At 47.5% G+C, this 19,409-nt stretch overlaps 1 protein-coding gene across 1 annotated transcript; it reads left to right on the top strand.

Moving 5' to 3' along the window:
• The first annotated feature begins 9,895 nt into the window (after positions 1-9,895).
• On the top strand, positions 9,896-18,856 carry LOC6594851 (homeobox protein Hmx). The gene is given in 3 exon segments (XM_002020023.2): positions 9,896-10,916; positions 15,663-15,772; positions 17,364-18,856. Coding segments are annotated over 3 exon segments (2,241 nt in total). The 5' UTR covers positions 9,896-10,110; the 3' UTR covers positions 18,689-18,856.
• Positions 18,857-19,409: the final 553 nt, after the last annotated feature.

Genomic DNA, 19,409 nt, shown 5'->3' with positions numbered 1-19,409 from the left:
CTCTGGTTTAAATTTTAATGGCAATTGTTGGTAAACAAACGCACACGATAGCAGCAGGGCCAAGAGGGTTGGCGGCTGGGTGGATGGCGTGGCTCCAATGGATGCCAATGGCGCCCCTTGTTAATTTATATTTATTGCAATGGAAAACTATATAGCATCGATGCAGCAGCGAAAAACAGCCAAAATGCATTTGCCATACGAGTCAGGGGAAAACCACCATTGCCAGGAAAAAATAATAACAATAAAGCCTTTATTGGGGCAAACCCTAGTAGATTCATCAGTTCTATAGTGCTACGATTTTGATATACTATAATTCGATATAATACTATGTCTGTCATACTAAAAAAGGGACGGCCTGGGACCGGATACTAATGCAAGATCAAAAAATTTTACATTTTGAATGGAAAAAGAATGTTTGTACCGCAGAGCCTTCTATAAATAGACTAAAAAATCTCCCACTGCCATAGGAAAAACTTTCCAACTCAAATGTAGGCAATTTTAATTTAATTTAAATACAAATGCCCATCCCCTCTACCTCTCTGTCTTTATAGGCACGCTTTTCCTGGGATGGCTGTTGATTTTCAAAGCAATCGCAACAATTCAATCACTTTGATGTTTGTTGCCCACAAAACGAGCGACTCTCCTGCCTACCCGTGGCACGCCCCCTAATGTACCTCCGTCTGCCCCAAACCGCCCTCCCCATCAAACTGAACGTATGTTAACGCCCAGTTACAGACATTTAAGCGCCATAGTCGTCGCTTTTTAAACATCAATGCGATTGCATTTACCCCGACCACGTCGCCAGCTCCGTTCGCAACACCCTCGACACTCATCCATCCATCCTGCGGACAGGAGCTGGTGGCGGCAGCAACATGTAATTTCTTTAATGGTTTTTCCCTCTAGCCTCTCGTCTCTCGCCTTTCGCCCGCCCTCACTCTCCAGTGCCACAATTCAAAACGAATGTCCCAAAAATAAACAAAAAATCAAATTTCAAATGAAATAAGGTGTACAAAATGGAAGAAAACGAACACTGAAAACAAAAGGACGACTGCAGAGGTGTAGAGCGGAAGGGGCACAGGTGGTCATGGTCGGAAACGGAAGTTGGTTGGCACGCAATTAGTTGGGGCCAGCCAGAGCTCAAGGAAATGGCGAGTTGGAACACTTCTCAGAATAGTATGCTCTATTTTCAAGTAGGGGGAAAAAATGCAATAGGTATATCAGATGCCAATATTATCATTTATTTTATTCAAGTATTTCCTACTTTTTTGAAAATTGAAGAACAGAATACATCGCTGATAGAATGATCAGAAATAAGTAAAAAACATCATGGAATGACACACAAAAATACACAAAATATGTATTCCACTATAAATATTTGATTATAGGAAATAAACCACTGAATCTTTATAGATCTAAGGTAGTTAGTGCCTGTGTTGGCAAGAGAAATTGGTTATTATAATTGAAGTATAGCAAACCGTAAAATGTTTACAATTTAATTACATTCCCAGTTACCTCAGCGACTCCTGTAGTAGTAGTTCCGTGGATGTGGATGTGTTTGTGTGCCTAAACGCATTAAAACACTTCATTATGCCTAATCCTGTGTGATATAACAAAAGCCAGACACGCACGACTCTCAAGCTTCGGCCATGCCCTTGCCTCAGTCCACGCCGAGGACCAGAATCAGGGCCAAGTCCCGGCCCCGAACATATGCCACTCGAGTACACTTGAGCAACTTTATTAACAGGCTGAGGGCTGTGGGCTGTGTGCTTTGGGAAGGGGTGCTGGCACTAAAACTAGCATCCGGATCGGGGTTCGTTATAATGGGATGGCAGCAGCAACAGTGGCTGCGGCAGAGGTAACGTTACATTCGCTCGCATTTGCATGTAAGGAATCAGGGCCTGTCAGAAACCATAAAGTGTATAAATACCTTGTTTAAAACTATATGCGAGTATTTACCCTTGCCCTTGCCCTCTCTCTCTCCCCCTGACATTAGGAGTGCGCGCACGTGACGTGAGGCATTCAACCACTTTGATTTCCGCGTTGTTTGCCGTACATTTTACGCCTGATTACGAAACACATGGAAGATGCGAAAGGGCCCGATCTGATTGATAAAAATCTCACGGGTCGCCGTCATTAGGGGAAGGCCTGCCTGCCCACCGGCCTTATAGGAATAAGTACAACTATATCCATAAACATATTCATTTAATTTCATTTTCGGCTTCCGCTTCAACCAAGTGAACAGTGGCCATGTTTAGCCAACAGATCGGCACGCCCTCAGCTGTGCACTTGGCCGGGGAGCACGACTATATCTGGCCATATCTGTATCTGTATCTAACTAAAGTTGAGCACATAATTGCCGGTCGAGATCGGACTCAGACTGGCGCCAGGCGACTCAGCCTCAGCCTCAGCCTCTCTCCTGAAGTGAATTATTGAAATCATAATTTTTGAGATCTGCCCCTGCCAAGGGTTTACTTCGTACCTCGTCCTTTGTGTAAGTGCCTGCAATGCAAATGTGGCTGGCCAGGAAGGGAAGGGTGCTGGACCTGGAACCGCGCATATCTTAAGCCGATCTAATGCCGCTATCCAGGTATCACTGCTACCGTTTGCCCTCCTCTCCGTCCGTGCGTTTGGCTGCTCGTTGTGTTGGCAACAAATTGGATTACAATTAAATTGCATTTACATCAACAGGCCTTTGTTGGCCCGGCCCTCAATTAAAAATTTGTTATATTTTCTATATTTGATATGGAAACCTTTCGATATCCAGCTGTGTTTCGCCCGAGATTCACAAGATAATTAACGAATGGCGGCCATTGAAAATAATCTGAATACTTGGGTGTTTGTATGGGAAACAATATCATTACCGACTTTAGGATGGAACCTGGGGGGGTTGTGGGCAAAACGCAGTGAAATGTTAAGAACTTTGTCTTTCGCTGAGAACTTTATGCAACAATCTGTCAGTCAATAGAAACATATCAAGAAATATAATAATATTCAATACAATATGCACTATAGATACATTTTTATGTTAGAAGATCAATAAACTGTATCTGTATGTGAATCTACATATCCTGGCTTTCCAAAATGGATCTTATATACAGAGAACTTTCGGGGTTTCTTTACCTAATCCTTGTCTTATTAATAGTACTTCAAGTTTATCTGAGAAAAGCATTGGTCCCTGGCAATCACCTAGTAGAAATCCAACCATAATGCATCATCATTAGCCAAGTCGAAGCACTCTTTGGGTCCCGGGAATCTATGTGGCTCTCTTTGTGCCGTGATTGCGTTGGCTTTTAACATTCGCCCAAAAATAATTGAATTGTTCTTCGTTATTTATTTTATTATTTTGCTTGTCTCTTATTATTGTTCCAGCTTACTTTGGGCACAGAGCAGAACAGCACAGCCACACAGAGACAGACAGCACTATCAGCCAGGTCCCAGCCACAGCCCCAGCCCCAGCCCCAGCCCCAGCCCCAGCCCCAGCCCCAGCCGCAGCCGCAGCTCTATGAGCCATTGTGCCAGAGCTCTCTGCTGGAGGTGTGGCTGGGCGGCTGGATAGCTGGATGGTTGGGGACGTGGCTATGGGGTGTATCTCTAGATGGGTAGCACTTTTGCGCCATCAAAACGGCGCGTCATAAAATACGCGAATTGCATTTGCCATTTACGATGTGATTCCCGTTTTATCTTTGTTTTTCCCTCCGCCTTGCTATTCCTTGCTGGTTGAGTTGAGGCTTTGTGTGGGTGGAAGGCGGACTCCGTGCTGATTCCTTTGGGGATTTTGCGCACAAAGCAGTGCGAAATTGAATGTGGGATTTGACAGAGAGATAGAGGGGCTCTCTATACGAGTATGTGCTGGGTGGCTGGGTGGTTGGGCTCGCTGGCTGCCTGGCTGGCTGGCTGGTTAGGTGTGTGTAAATGCGCTGCTGGTGGGAGGTAATTTTATTGCATTGCTTTTTATGATGTGGCGACAAATTGATATTTCCTTTTGACCAGAGTCGGCTGAGACGGGGTCGGGCGGGGCGGGGCGGTGCGGTGCGGGTGATTCTTCGCCTTTGAAGGCCAATTTAGCTACACGGGAGCAGCAACCGCAAGGAGGCAGGCAGGGGCAGGAACACTCTGCAACACACGCACTCTGGGCGGTCCTCTCGGGCCCCCGTTGAGCCAGGGGTCGTCTTATAAAATAATTAAGTCTTAGCTGCTATTTGCCGCTCTCCGAGTGTATGTCTGTCTGTTTATCGGTGAGTCCTTTGTCCTCCTGTCGGCGGTTTGTCCGTTTGCCTCTGTTGTGCGTGCGCATCCTAGCGGCATTAAGGACTTTAGCGCGATTTTCGCAGTGTTTGTGCGCGCCGACATCGATGCCGGGCACCGCTACGGTTGCCAGGATCTGATCTCCCGTTAAATTTGAAACTTTTACTTTTCATTTTCATTCGGATGCCGCGCCCATTCAGCGATTTTTTCTTTATTTTTGTGCTGAAATCAACTGTAAGTTAATCGCATTAATCCGCGATCGTCTTTCAAGTGGGTCCTGTGCGATCCTTTTGCCGGCGAGCATTCAGTTGCAAAATTAGGCGGCACACAAAAGCCAGGGGCATCATCACTATCTGCCAAGGGTGGTGAGCAGGGGGAAAGGTGAAGGAAGGGTTCTCCATTTGTAGGGAATATCAGCATCAACCCAATAGACTTTGAAAGGCACAATAGAACACCGCCAAGATGGCTTCTCCATGCATATTTAATTTTTATCCATGTTGTACATGTCGTATGGGTGACATTTGAATTATGTTTCGTATATGTATGCGAATAATTTGTTCTATGGGTACAACTTTATTTCTTTAAAAAAAAACTGGCCAAAAATAATATAAATATTCAACAAAATACAACTCTTTTATATTCGATCTTGTACACATACATACATATATTCCAATATATAGGGAAACTGTTTGAAGTTCGTCGCTTTTTTCATCTTTTACATAACCAGAAACTTCTCTCTCTCTCTGTCTTTAAAAGTGTTATCCGTCCAGGACTGATACACAATATATTTATATTATCTATTTATATTACCCAAGTACACAATTATTATTAGTTTTCCTCCTTATTTCCATTTCACAGATCGTTTGCGCCCTACCCTCGGGCCAAGCAAATTAAACCAATAATTTATCTGTCAATTTTCCGACGCTGTGCTGGCCACAGAGCCATATCGGATTCGTCCCTCCCCGGACCTCGGGGGCTGGTTCTACGCCCTTGATTTCCAAGAGTACTGCCAGGCAAAAGGATTCAATTCGCACAACAATCGTTGTTCTCTGTCTGTCTCTGCCTCTGTCTCTCTCTCTCTCTCTCTCTGTTGTGAGTCGCTGTCGGGCTCGCCCAGCCTCTTCTCAACAGATTCCCCCCGCCTCAAGTCCGATTCTGCTGCAAATTGGTAATTTTATACTGTTGGCGGTCCCTTTGTATGGTCTACGGACGGTTGCTGGTCGGATGGTCAGGCTCGATAGCGTTCTCTTGATTGTGAATAATACAAAATAATTGTTTAAAATCAAAACCGTAAATGCTTTTGGCCATTGTTCGTGTTCTGTTCTGCACTTGTCGGTTTAATTAGAAATGCTTGCAGACCGAAAGGGAATTATATTCTGGCCAAAGTTTTCCCTTTTCCCCATTTCCCATTTAATATTTTATATTTAGATTTCAATTGATTGCCTGCTTTTCTGTGCTCTATATACAAATGTATTTTGGTCTCTTGAAGGAACATAAAATGTTCCAACACTCGAAAACTTATGCGCCCAGAAATGGCGCTCAATCAGGGCGGCCAGAAAGGGATACATATATGGAGGTAGGGTAGGGGGGTAGGTGGAGAAAAGCGAAAAAAAAATCGGAACGGAACGCAACGGAAACGGAAACTGTTGAACTGTTGAAATCATAAAATATTACCGTTCGCAATACAATTTATTTAAATCAAAGTCTAAAGCGTTATTTACGAGCACTGTGGGGTTGGTGGGTGGTTGGTCGTAGGTGGTTTTTGGGGTGGGTCCTGCCGGCTCTGGTTATGGGTTGGTTCGATGGGTTTTTGCTGGTTTTGCGTGTGTTCCGCCCCCACTTCGCGCTCCACTTCGGTGCGCTTTCATATTTCCATGCCATGCCCGCCCCGCGCCATTGTTCTGCATTCTGAAAGAAGACAAAAGCCAAGCCCCAAAAGCGAAGGAATAGCGCGTCACACAAATTTAGCTGACTAATAGCCGCAAATAGCCAAAAGGATGATAATGATGTGATGGGTGGGTATGGGTATGGTATGGTATGGCATGGTATGGTATAGTGTAGTGTGTGGGAGGTGGTGGGGCCTACAACTCCATTTGCTTTTAACCATTCCATTCTAGCCATTCATTCAGTCATTCATTCATTCTGGTTCCTGCCATGTCCACTCCACGTTTATTGTTTCGGCATGCTTTTCGCCTATTATGCAAAATGCTATCCAAACAAACAAACAAAGGCCACCTCACCGGCCATTTGCTGAATGTGTGTGTGTCTGTGTGTGTGTGTGTTTGGGTTTGAAAATCGAAACTCCCAAAATTTCCAAATTCCCAAATGGAAATAGAGTGTGTCTCGGGAGGGTGAGATAATGTTAGTTCTGTGAGAGCCAGCTTCAATTGCCAAATTAATTGCAGTTAAGTCGAGCAAGCTCTTCTCCATCGCATCGCATCGCATCGCTCTCCTCTCTCGTCATCCAAAGCTGTGCTAGTGTGGGTCTTCGCTTGTGTGTGTGTGTGTGTGTGTGTCGGGCTCGTTCTGCCTGCTGTGTGGCTCGGAAAACTAAAGTGGAGTCAATGAAAATTGCAACTCCCACTTTGCTCGTACGTCAATTAGAGCCGCTTTCTCCTTGGGCCCCTAGCATGCACAGACACGCTCAAAAACATACACACACAGCCACACACACACACACATACACACTGGCAAAGTTGTCTGCATTGCTTACGGCTCTTTTACTTTCTCTCTGTCCATCTCTTTCGGCTTTCTCTCTATCGGTTCTCTCTCTCTCTCGCTCTCTGCACTGCTTTTATTGCAGTGCAATTTGTTGTAGAAATCGTTTTGTCCGACAGTTGAGCAGTTTGTTATTTCTTTTAAATGTTCCAAGCAAAAGAGCTTTTGGAATTTTTGTGGCTTGCCCCGGCCAGTGGTCAGGGATTGAGATTAATGGGTTCTCTCTCCGGTTGTTTCCGTGTGTGGCACGGTGTGGGTTCCCGGGTGGTTCCGGGCCCGTTGCCCTTTCATATTCGGCCCAAATGCAATGCAATCAATGCAAAGCGAAGTTCGCTGGGGAAAGAAGACAACCACAAACGCAATTTCCATTGGAGGATTGGGGTCCAAAACGGAAGTGGGACAACGCCTAAGTGTCGGAAACTATTTGAACCCGGCGACACCCCCCCTTTTATCCGCATAAATACTTACACAAAAACGAATCAAAACCAAGCAATGCACAGTGGGAAATTCGGATGGGAAAATGTGTTACGGATGCCCATCCTCCCACTGGCTCGGAAGAGTGTTGGATGTAGGGTATGGGGCATAGGGGTTGCCGTGTCATCACTTGGAGGAGACGCACTTTGCCAAAAGCAATCTTCTAAACAGGATAAATGTAATTGCGCATGAATTTCTACGCATATTTCGGCATCGCTGTCTGAGCTGGAAATGTTTCAACTTTTATCTCGTTTTGGTCTCGATTCGTTTTTGCCGTCGCTGAGTGTTCTTCAGCGCCAGAACTGGCCAAATCGGGCCATCTCATTGGCCCCCGACTTGGCCACGCCTTCCCAGAGAAACAGGGCAAGAGAAAGAAAGAGAGAGAGACACACGGAAAGGGAGGGAAGGGAAGAGAGTGGAGAGAAAGACTCTCTCGCTCTTTTGGCGTGTCTCTCTCCGTGTAATTGACTCGCCTAATGTTTTTTTTTGTTTCGGGCAAATCGTTTGCAACACTCTTTGAATGCTTCGTGGTTGTCTCATAAAAAGCGAAAGCATTTAAAAATTCAATTTGCCTCTCTCTCTCTCTCTCGGTATCTCCATCTCTCTCTGTCCCAGATGCGCTCTCTTCGCCTGCAAAGTTTTCATCTCATTTCCACTCCGTTTGTGCAGCGCTCAGTTGTAAAAATGGCCGCCTGTATATGGTGTGCCCATGAGGGAGGTTTCTCTCCCCGTAGAGCGGAACGTCGTGGAATGGAACACAGTAGTGCATTAAGCTCCGAAGATGTCCGGCATTGGGAGAGAAGAGAATTCTGCTTGAGAAGTCGTTTTGGGTCATATGTAAATGTACTTCAAAGGCGATTGGAAGTAGGGAAGGTCCTTATTACGAGGCAGTGCTCTCATATGGAAATTCGAATACATATGTGGGATACAGCATATCCATCTTCTTATTTGTATACGATACTGCTTTATACAATCTGAAAAGGATAATGAATGTAATTTTAAAGTTATTTATTTGTTTATTGTAATAAAATAAAAATATATGTACATAAACTGGAGATACTTCTGGTGATAGAAGACTTGGTTTCGTTTCGAAATTTTTCAGATGTAGAATTTTAGAATGGAAACTATCATACTATCATAGATGAAATAGCAAATGGAATAAACCCCACCCATGATATATTCTGATGGCTGTATGAATATTATATGAATTGCGCTTGTTTTGTATAATTCTATTGTTCATTTATTTTGATTTTAAGCCTTTTCAATACCCTAAATCCCGGAACACACGTCACTTGATCCGCTTGATTCGCTTTTCGATACAAATGCATCCACTCAAACAGTTAACCGCAAAGTTGCAATCAATTAAAACATGTATTCCCCAACACTTCTGGTCAAAAAAGTTCCCATCTGCTGTGTGCTGCTGCGTGGCGGCAACAGGAAAATTTCAATGGCGCCACAGAGCAGCACTTGACCTCTGTTAGGTGGCAATTGATTGATTTTATATTGGCATTTCAATAGACACACACTTGCACCCACACTCACACCCACACCCACACTCACACCCACATCCACACCGTGTATACGAACGAGTATCTCGAAAGTCGAGCCGAGTGCGCCCTCACTTTAGGCATGTTCCAAATGCCAAGTGTTTCCCTGGCTCGAATGGAAACTTTGCTTCTTCTATGCCTTCTGCTGCTGCTCCTCTGCCCCTGCCCCTGCCTCTGCTCCTGCCTCTGCTCCTTCTTGGCAATTTTCAAGCTTTTTGCTCCTGCCACAGAAAAAGTGTCTGTCGATGCGGTTGCAGTGCAATTGTCGAAATAAACGAAAAGAAGTTCCCAGTTGCAAGTGGAATGGAAAAAGGAAGAGAAGGCAGCAAAAGCAAGCAACAACCCTGCCAGAGAGAGAGACAGAGCGAGCCACAGAAAGAGAAAAAGAGAGAGGGAGAGAGACTGGGTGAGAGAGTGCGAGAGAGAGAGAGTGGGACACACCCTCCCAGAGGGGTAGCAGCACAGACACACAGGTATATCACGCTCTCAGCACACGCACTTTAGCCATGGCTCTGGATCTCTCTCTGCGTGTGTGTGTGTGTGTGTGTGTGTGTGCTGTAAACTGGTGAAAAACCATTTAGCGCAAAGACCAAAAGAATTTCCAGAGCTGGCAGCCAACCAACCACCTCAGTGGGTTTCAGTTTCAGTCGAGCGACGCGACGCAGCAGCAGGCAGAGGCAGCTCTCCGGACACAAACACGGACACGGACACGGACACGGACACGAGACCGGGGGTTAAAAATCTAGAGACTGAAACAATAAAAATACTAAACGATCGCTTTCCCACACACACACACACACACATACAAACACACGTACACGCATACACCAATGCATAGACTGAGGAACAGGCAGAGGACACGGAGGACTGAGACCCTGTCGAGGACTTTTGCGTCTGTTAACAGAAACATTTGAATTTAAATGCGAAACGTTGATCAAACGGTGCAGACGTGTCTCTCTGTCTCTCGGTTGTGCTCGCCTGCGGAAAATCTCCGTTTTCCTCAACAACCACAGATTTTCGTGGCACTTGGCCCGCAGTTTCATTGAGTGAACTATAGACTGGTGGAAAAGATTAGATTGAAGTGTGTTTAAGTAAATTAAGAACTAAGTTACCAAAAACAAGTGCCATGTCTTCCTCCGAGGCCGAAGTCGATATCAGTGTGGTGTCCAGTCCCGAGCCGAGTCCCTTGGGTGCCGCCGGAATGAGCAACGGCCGCGATAGTCCGCTGGAGCGTTCGCCGGCTCGTTCCGCCGACGGTAGCACGCCACCGGCCACCCCAACGCACCGCTCCACGCCCAACACAGCCGCCGGCACGCCCACATCCTCGTCGGCGGCCACAACGGGCCACTACCACCACAGTCCCAATGGAGGGGCCGTGCCGCCGGCGGTGTTGCACCACCATCTGCAACATCATCTGAGCACGCTGGGCGGCCATCCGGTGGCCCTGCATCACGCGCTGCACAGTTTCGGCCATCTGCACTCCGGACATCCGGCCACACATCCCGCACTGCTGCAGCACGCCCTGACCCCCACAGCCCACCACCAGCACATACAGCAGCAGCTTGGGGAACGACTCAGTCCGCCGCCCAAGTCGCCGGAGCGGAATGGCTGCGAGGAGCTGCAGGGGCACAGCCTGAACAACAACAACAGCAAGACATTGAACCACAACAACACTTGCGCCTCGGCTGCGGCGGCAGCGGTGGCGGCGGCCGCGGCGGCCTCCATTGGAGCCAACAGCAACGACAGCAATGGGAGCAGTAACGGGAACAAGGCCACCACGGGATCGAACGGCTTCACCAGCTTCTCCATCTCCAGCATCCTGAGCCGCAGCGAGCCGGCCAAGAAAAACGGCGCCTCCACGCTGATAACGCCGATCCCGCAACTGCCACACCCGGGTCCTGGCGGGCCCCAGGACGCAGCCATGCTCTCCAGGTAGGTCCGAGAAGATATTTGAAAACATTCGGCCAGGCCAGCTACTTAGGCTCAGCTACTCAGACAAAGACCCAGATTAGGATCCTCTGAACCAACCTGAAACCAAAAAGTCAAACGTTCTGCTTCAATGAGGCTACAATTTCACTTGTTCCCTCAATCTTGGTTGGGCCAATTTTGTATAATCGTCTGGGACAAAGGGAGGTGACACAAATCTCTTCGCAGGAAAGACACAAAATAAGTAGCTGGGAGATGCGACGATGGACCCGATAAGTCTGAAAATATGTTGGGTAAATGTTATACGAGACATTAAGTAGTTGCTGAAGGATGCAAATGGCTGCAGGAGTCTATTGTTCGATTAGATTCGATTCGAAAAAATCGATTGTGCTGCAATCGCCATTAGCTGACCTCGAATTTGTCCAGAAAGGCGCTTAACCGGTCGGACATCGATTAAGGGCCCTTCGATCTGGCCAGCATATCGAGTTACATAACCATTTGCCTTAATGAAATTCAATGCACAATTTTTGTGTTTGTGAATGAATTTTACCGAGTGCCTGACTGATTGACAGACTGACAATGCTCCGGTATCATATGCAAAATGAATGAATGAACCCTCAGCACCGAAAGTGACCTACAAACAGGGTCCTGTTCCTACAGCTGTTTATGACCCAAAACTGCAGTTTATTGATAAAAAAAACCGAAAAATATGTGTCTGTCTATATGGCTTGGCATGTTAACCCCACTTAGTCGGCTTTCAAAATGCTGCATACCAAATGAGAGATCGAATTTCCAGGCAGCTCGATTAAGGCATGTGTTGAATTAAAAAAAAGAGAACACAACTTTACGAATGTGTTGCACTTTTATTTTATGAACTCGGATCAGAAATACAAAGAAAGGGGACTCGACCGAGGGAGGACTCACTCCCTCTCGTTTGGGTCTTCCAGCGTTTTTTTAATAATGATCATTTTCATTTCATTTACGCGTGCTCGCGCCGCTGATCTGGTCGATAAGGAATGTCAGGTTGTGCGAGGGTCGCTGCTCCTGCGGCCCGTGCTCGTTCTCGGCTTACCCCAATTAAGGATCCGATCTCGCCCTCGTCCAAGTGTCGACTCCTGCTGCGCTTGGCGCTTGCCCCAGCTGACGTGTGGCTGCCTCTGTGACTGCCTTATCGCTTGATCATCGAACTTGGGCTCGGTTCGGTATGATTAATGCCTGGCAGCACAAATATTGCTGAATGATCGTTTAATGGCTTGAGGGCACTTTCACCTTGTGCCAGAATTATTTTGACAGTTGCGCTTACGTTTTTAATTAGTCGGGAATGCTTTTTTTGGTAGCTCTCTCTCTGTCTCCCTGTTCTGCAATTGCGTTTACTTAATTACGCTTTACCTTCGACCAAAGGCGGGGGGGAAAGGATGGGCGGGGAAAAGCATTCAAGAAGAGGTGTAACCTGATATGCTTGTGAGTAGACGGGAAACAAAAGGACCAACGGACCAAACAGAACCAAACGGAAAGGGTGCTCTCTGTCTCTCACCCTCTCACCCCCTGGCATTGTTCTTTTCTCCAAGGATGACGCAAAAAGCAGACGATGACATTATAATTACATACATACACACATACACAATCACCAAAGTAATTACAATCCAATTGCAATGGCAATCGTAACGGGAACGGATAAAAAGGAAACAGGAATCAGGACCCAACCAATCCTATCTATACAGTCGTATCTGACGCAGAGGGGATTATCGTACTGCGGCATTTAGTGGTGGCGACTGCCGTTTGATTCCCGTGCGCACTGCTCGGCCTTATCAAGATGATATTTCTATGGCTGTGCCTTAATCAAAACATATTCCACAGTTCTGTCATCAGATCTAGATCTGAGGTTTGACTTTCCCTCTGTTCCATCCGACCGGGTCGCGTGTCATTTGGTCGGGCTTCCCATGGCGTTGCCACCCAAAAAAGAAACTAATTTCGAGCTCTTCACAAATGTCACCATTTTTCATGATTTCATATTTTTTTTTTGTGGCAAGTAGCTCAGACTAAGCCGCTCTCCAGGCACACGAATATTGGGCGATATTTGCACACTAATCCTGTTTAATGACAAAAGCATTTGCCCCTGTCCCCCGTCCGCTGTCCGCTGTCCCTGCCCCTGGTTCATTCAAGTGTTCAATATTTTGCCTACTTCTGCGGCTAGGTCGAGTACCTCTCAGTACCAGCACACCCGTTCGAAATGTCAACGATGTGAATATACCACTCATATATTCGTATTCGTATTCATTGGGATATGGGATGTGGAAGTCCCGCACAGGAGGGACCAATTAGAGTGCGCAAATCTGCTATGCATGAACGATTCCTAAGCGGTTTCCAGGCCCCGCCGGGCATAGAGATCACTCTCCTGTACAGTTCCATTTAAATTTATTTATTTAAATTAATTTCTGTAATTCGCTTTGTCTACCCTGCCCTGCCCTGCCCTGCCCTGCCCTGCCCTGGCCTTGTCCTGCCCTGTTTTGATGAAATGTGCGGGTTAACTCTGCCACAGATTTGGCTGTGGCATGAATTAGTTAATTCCCGCTATTGCCACAATTTACTTGGAATCCACACTTGAGCCATTCAACAAAATCACTTTGAACTTTACTCAGATCTCTCTATACAATGGGAAACCCCATACTCAGCTCAGGCCGAGCCGCGCCAAAGTCTCTCCGTCAACATCAAAGATTCCTGGCAAGATGTTGACAAAAACCCCAATCGAGACGAGCCGAAACCCCAACCAAAATGGGGATGGACCCCATGTTGAACGCCATGTTGAACAACTCAATTGCATAGCACACTTTTATCCCTTGGACAAAAGGTTGCCCAAGACGGAGAATTATGACAGCTGAGGGCCCAAAGCGAGAACCGCAAACAATTCATTAAAAGCTAAATAACAGCAAATGCATCACAGCAGATACCCTCCCCCTCCGCGCCCAGTTCTGACAGCTGTCGGAAGTGGGTGCTGGCCGTGGTGGACGGGGGGCGGCCCCGCAACTCCAATTTAAAACATGGCCGTCCACTTCCGCCGCAGAGTGACACCCGAACGGAGGTCGGTCGGCTGTCCGCGGTGGCCGCAGTGGCCGCGGGCACATTTATTCCGTATTTATTTCATTACGGGAGTCAAGCTCTTGATTTCTGTAATTAGTTAAGCAAATAGCTACAACGCTTCTGTGTTCTGATTTTCCATGTTGTTGTTGTTGTTGCTTTTTTTTCTGTGGGGAAACAGCCTAAAAATTAGCCCAGTAATTGAGGTAATTTCTTTTGTCTCTTGTCGTCTGGCTGCCTCCAGGCCCAGGCCCAGGCCCTGGCCCAGGCCCAGGCTGACAGATGAGTAACTTGAGCAGCATTTGGTTTCTTCTTGCTGCTTGTTTGGGGTCTGGCTTCTGGCTTCCGCCAAACTAGCCAAAAGGCAAAGCGGCTTTCTCTCAATTGACGCTGTAAACATGAAGCCCATTAGAAGTGATTTGAGCTGGCAACTTGGGGGAAGCCCTTGAAGCGTTTTCTCTGGGATTGGGCCAGCAGTTGGGGCCGGTTCATAATTTCCCTGGGCTGAAAGTAAACTTAATTGAAAATCATTACTGCCGGCGCGAGAGGCAAGAGAAAAACAGGGCTTAAACGAAGAGAGTGGGCAGCTCTGGCTATTGATTTCCACACCTGATGCACCCTTGGCCGCAACGAAAGAGGTCAACTAAATGTTAATGTCACACACACAGACATGGTCGACTTGCCTCCCCTGGTTGCATTGTCTGTCTGAGTGGGGTTGGGTTGCCCGTAAAAAGAAATCACAGTCTGTGCACGGGTCACTTGCCCAAACGGTCAAAGTTTGCATTGGCTAGGGGCTGGGGCTGGGCCTGGGATTGGGTGGGAGCTTAGCCCAAGAGAACGTTATTGTAAAAGAGGGGAATGTGAGAACGAAAAACGGGCCCAAGACCAGAGAAAGGGGTAGCAATTTAGACTGGTGAGAATTGCATTCGCATTTCGTGCAGCTCATGGTAAACGAAACACCAAAGTTCATTGGGTGCGTGGGAAGAAGCTTAAGGAACGGCAATGAGAACCAAACCGAATACCATTCAGATACAACCGACTATCAATAAATCAATCACAACAGCATTCACTTAAGACATTGGCTTCTGCCTGAAACGGTCTGACATGTAAACTTTGATTTACTTCCTCTCCCAGGACCTCCCTCCCACCCGGAAGTTTCGTGTAAACGAATCTGGAACACATTATAACGTAAAAGTGTTTCGTCTAGCGAACTTCTGGGTCGATGCCAGCATAAATAAATAAAACGTATTTATAAAGATGCTTTTAAGCCAGAAAGTTAACAAGGTTACACACACACACACACACACACACAGACACAGAAAGACACATCCAAAGGGGGAGGATTGGGCGGTTGGGCGAGAGCCAAATTCGCAGCAGCTGTTGCCAGTTATGGGGTTGGTCGTCGCCATTTAAGGGTCGCCCTTCCCCTCTACCCTCGTCAGACGAGCCGACAAACTTTGATTCTTCAACTTTCTTAGCCCCGAACAACTTTTGGCCGTCGGCAAATGCTCCGGTAAATGCCTAATGGCCTAAGAGCCCGAGCCCGCATCTTGGCAGCTATTTTTGGGCCCTGAATATTTATCCTCTGATTTTGCAGCAATGATTAGACTGCATAATTGATGGCATTATTAACCAACCAACGTCTTGCGTGTGCGCCTCTTTTCTCTTTCATTACAGACTGGGCTTCATTTCGCAATGGGGAGCCCTCGCCGGGCGCTACGCAGCCCTCTGTCCGCCCGGCTGGCCCTGGGCCCCACAGCGCCTGCCGTTCCACAGTCCCACTCATGGTAAGTTGATTAAAATACTAGCCAACGGAGTTAGGAACCACTCGGAACCCACTGAAGCGAACTGAACACTGAGGCAATTGCCACATGCCACTGAGGATTAGTCGCTTCCCCCCCCAGACCCTTCTCCAACCGTACACTAGTCGTTTTCAAGTTTTGTTTTCGTCAGGAATGTGCCGTGTCAGACATTCTTCAGAGTATTTCGTTGCATTCGATTCAATTTAATTTGTTTAGTCAACGCCAGCGGCCTAACGACTGGTCTAATGCCTTAAGGAATGTTGTAGGTTGCCCCCAGAAGCAGGCTACGTAAATGTCTTAAGCCAAAGAAAAACGTACACTGAGAGAAATACACTTAAATCATAACAAGCAGAAGATACTCTCGAATGAGAGAGAACAATGAGCACAATTTTTCGAGGTTTTCCTGAAGAACTTCACCCATAAAATCATAGGCTCTTTAGTGGTTTGTAAAATCTAAATTACGCAATTGTTTTGTACACTTTCGGGTGTCCTCTTTACAATCGATAAAAACATTAATTTTCCTTGATTTTTAAAGGCAGTACTGGTTCTTTGTTATGTTTGTTTTTGGCAGATTTATGGCAATTTTAAATACATATTTCAAACAACTCAAGCGGAATCCTCGTTTATTTCGCTCAGTGCAGCCATGGAATGTAGAGTACAGCGGCACCTTCCTGCCTACCCGCGGAGACCGACTGCATTAATCGCCATTTTCAATTAATTGCAATTTGTAATCGAGTATCGAGTTACGGACAAAGCGTCTGACATGTTTTGTTGCTGTGGCTGGGGCTCCACGTTGGCAAAGTGCAACCTGCAACAAAAGCAGCAGCAGCAGTGGCAGCAGTAGAAGTAACCGTAGTTTAAGCCCGTTTAATTGGCCCTTTTGGCATTAAGAGTCATTGCAATTACATTTGTTCATGTAAATTGGCCTTAAGTTCATCACCTTCATTTCCACTCTTACTCCGCCCCGGCCCCGGTCCCTGCCCCTCCTCTGACTTCGACTTCGTCTTCGTCTTTCTCTGTGCTCTGCTCCATGGAATCCTTTCATGGCAAATTACAGCAATATAAACTTTTCAAATGAAATCAAAACTAAAAGCTTCGATAAAAAAAAGAATCGGCCAAGCCGACTGACAGCCATTTTAAATGGTAATTTAGCGCGCAGACAGGCACCAACACACACACACACACACACATACATAGAAAAGTAAGGACCGGATATGTGGCGCGGCGCTCTCCGCGTCTGCGCTTTACGGTAGAGCAGCAATAACAAATGACACGGACAAAAATATAAAAAGAAGCAACAAAAATGGAAAGACAAGTGTGAGGTTAAGTGTTGCAGCTTAAATCTGTGCAGCCACACAGATACACAGATACACACACAGAGACAACATCTTGGAACAACCCTTAGCCGAAGCCAGTCGTCAGCCTTCGTGCACACCATCCACCACCCACAGGCCCCCAACCCCAAGCCCAAGCCGACTGAAGAGACTGACAAATCAACTAATACAATTTCTGCTCTCCCCAATGTGCTCGCTCTCTCAACTAACCCCGCTCTCTATCTCTCTTTTCCTCTTTGCAGACAGCTCTTCCACAAACACCACTGAGAACCCCCCCTCGCCCACCCCCATGAGCCCCAGCCAGAGCAGCAGCAACAACAACAACAACAACAACAGCAGCAGCACTGCCAACACGAACGGGTCGAGCCAAGCCAGCAGCAAGTCGCCCCCGCCCGGAGTGGGTGTCCCGCACCACCACCCACTCTACCAGCCCCATCAGCAGCACCAGCACCAGCACCAGCAACAGCAGCAGCAGCAACAGCATCCACAGCAGCAGCACCCCCAACAGCATCCACATCAGCCCAGCACGCCCACCAGCAGCAACAGCGGCAGCAGTGGCCTGGCACACCATCCGCACCATATGGCCGGGTCGCATTCCGGGTACATGCTGCCCACCAGCTCCAATGAGTCGGACGACGATGGCGAGGAGATCATCGAGGAGGACGACGGCACGGATGGACCCTCGGACAGCTCCTCGCCGCATGGCGATGGCAATGGCTCCAAGCGCAAGAAGAAGACGAGGACCGTGTTCTCGCGGGCGCAGGTCTTTCAGCTGGAGTCCACGTTCGACATGAAACGGTACCTCAGCTCGTCGGAGCGCGCCGGTCTGGCCGCCTCGCTGCGCCTCACCGAGACCCAGGTGAAGATCTGGTTTCAGAATCGTCGCAACAAATGGAAGCGTCAGCTGGCCGCCGAGCTGGAGGCCGCCAACATGGCTAACATGGCGCATGCGGCCCAGCGCCTGGTGCGTGTCCCGGTGCTCTACCACGACGGGACAACAGCTGGCTTCGTTCCGCCACCGCCGCCGCACCACCACCCGATGCAGTATTATGCAGCGGCCGCCGCACGCAACACCAGCCCCCCGCGGCCGCCGCTGTCGTCGCTTGTATAGGGCGTGGGGTGCCTGGCGGCGCCCATGTCGCTGATGAAGCCGCCAACGCCCACATCAATGGCGCTAGCAATGCCCCCGATGCCGCCGCGCACGCCTGCTCCTCCACTCCTGCTGAGACACTGCTCGATGGACGCCGATTCGGATGAGGAGAGGGAGAAGGAGCAGATGGCCTTGGACGAGGACGATGCGGCCATCGATGTCGAGGCCGATGAGGAGCACGAGGCTGAAACGATGCACGAGTCGACTCCCATCGGGTCATCGACTCCAGCTCTGCCATTGCCTCTGTCTCTGCCTCTGCCTCTGATGGAGGTAAGCACAAAGAGCGGCAATTGCCTGGAACGCAACGAGAGTCTGGGCACCGGCTCAACTCAGTCGATGGAGGCCACTTCCACTTCCTCTTCCGCTGCCGATTCTGCCGCAGATGCGGATAAATCGATGAACCAGAAGGCTTACTGAGACGAGCCGGGCCGAATAACCGTGGCCAACAACAGTCCACACCAATTGGTTTCAACGCAATCCAAGTAAAGGCTTACCCCAGTCCCCCTTGACATCCCCTAACGAAATCTATAAAAGTTTTTGATAGTTTGTTCCTAAAACTCTTGTAAATACTTACTTACTGGCAGGCGGGACAGGGCGGGGCGGGACGGGGCGGGACTAATCCCGCACAACTACTCTACTATTCTCCTACGCCCAGTAAACGTAAATGTAAATGTGTCTCTTGCTCAATAAGATTTAGGCTTGTAAATTGTTCGTGCGTTTTGCTTTTAGCGTAGCCAAGGCCCCCTCCACCATGTACATAGACCATATATAAATATACCCTATATTAAAGGTGGGGTGTGGGCAGTTCTGAACCCCTTTTGTTTCTGCTTCGATATCTTTGAATTGCTGGTCAAGTGTAAGTGCAGCTCGATATGCTACCACGATTGTTAGTTAAGTGTTATTCGTAAACAGAGAACGGATTGATGGGGGGCGCAATGTGTCAAGCAACTACCAAATAATTAGTTAAATTATTTCTAATTTTAATCGAATGTTAAGATAATCCAAAACTAAACAGAAACCAAACCAAACTCAAACAAACAAACATGAAAACACACATGAAATGCTTATAAATATACATATAACAAATTATACATATGAACAAAATATTAATAAAATATATAAACATATAGAAAACACA

Source organism: Drosophila persimilis, unplaced genomic scaffold (genome assembly GCF_003286085.1).
Source record: "Drosophila persimilis strain 14011-0111.01,24,50 unplaced genomic scaffold, DperRS2 tig00000000-arrow-pilon, whole genome shotgun sequence".
Classification (NCBI taxonomy): domain Eukaryota; kingdom Metazoa; phylum Arthropoda; class Insecta; order Diptera; family Drosophilidae; genus Drosophila; species Drosophila persimilis.
The sequence above is the reverse complement of the archived record's forward strand: the minus strand, read 5'-3'. Positions and strand labels throughout refer to the sequence as shown.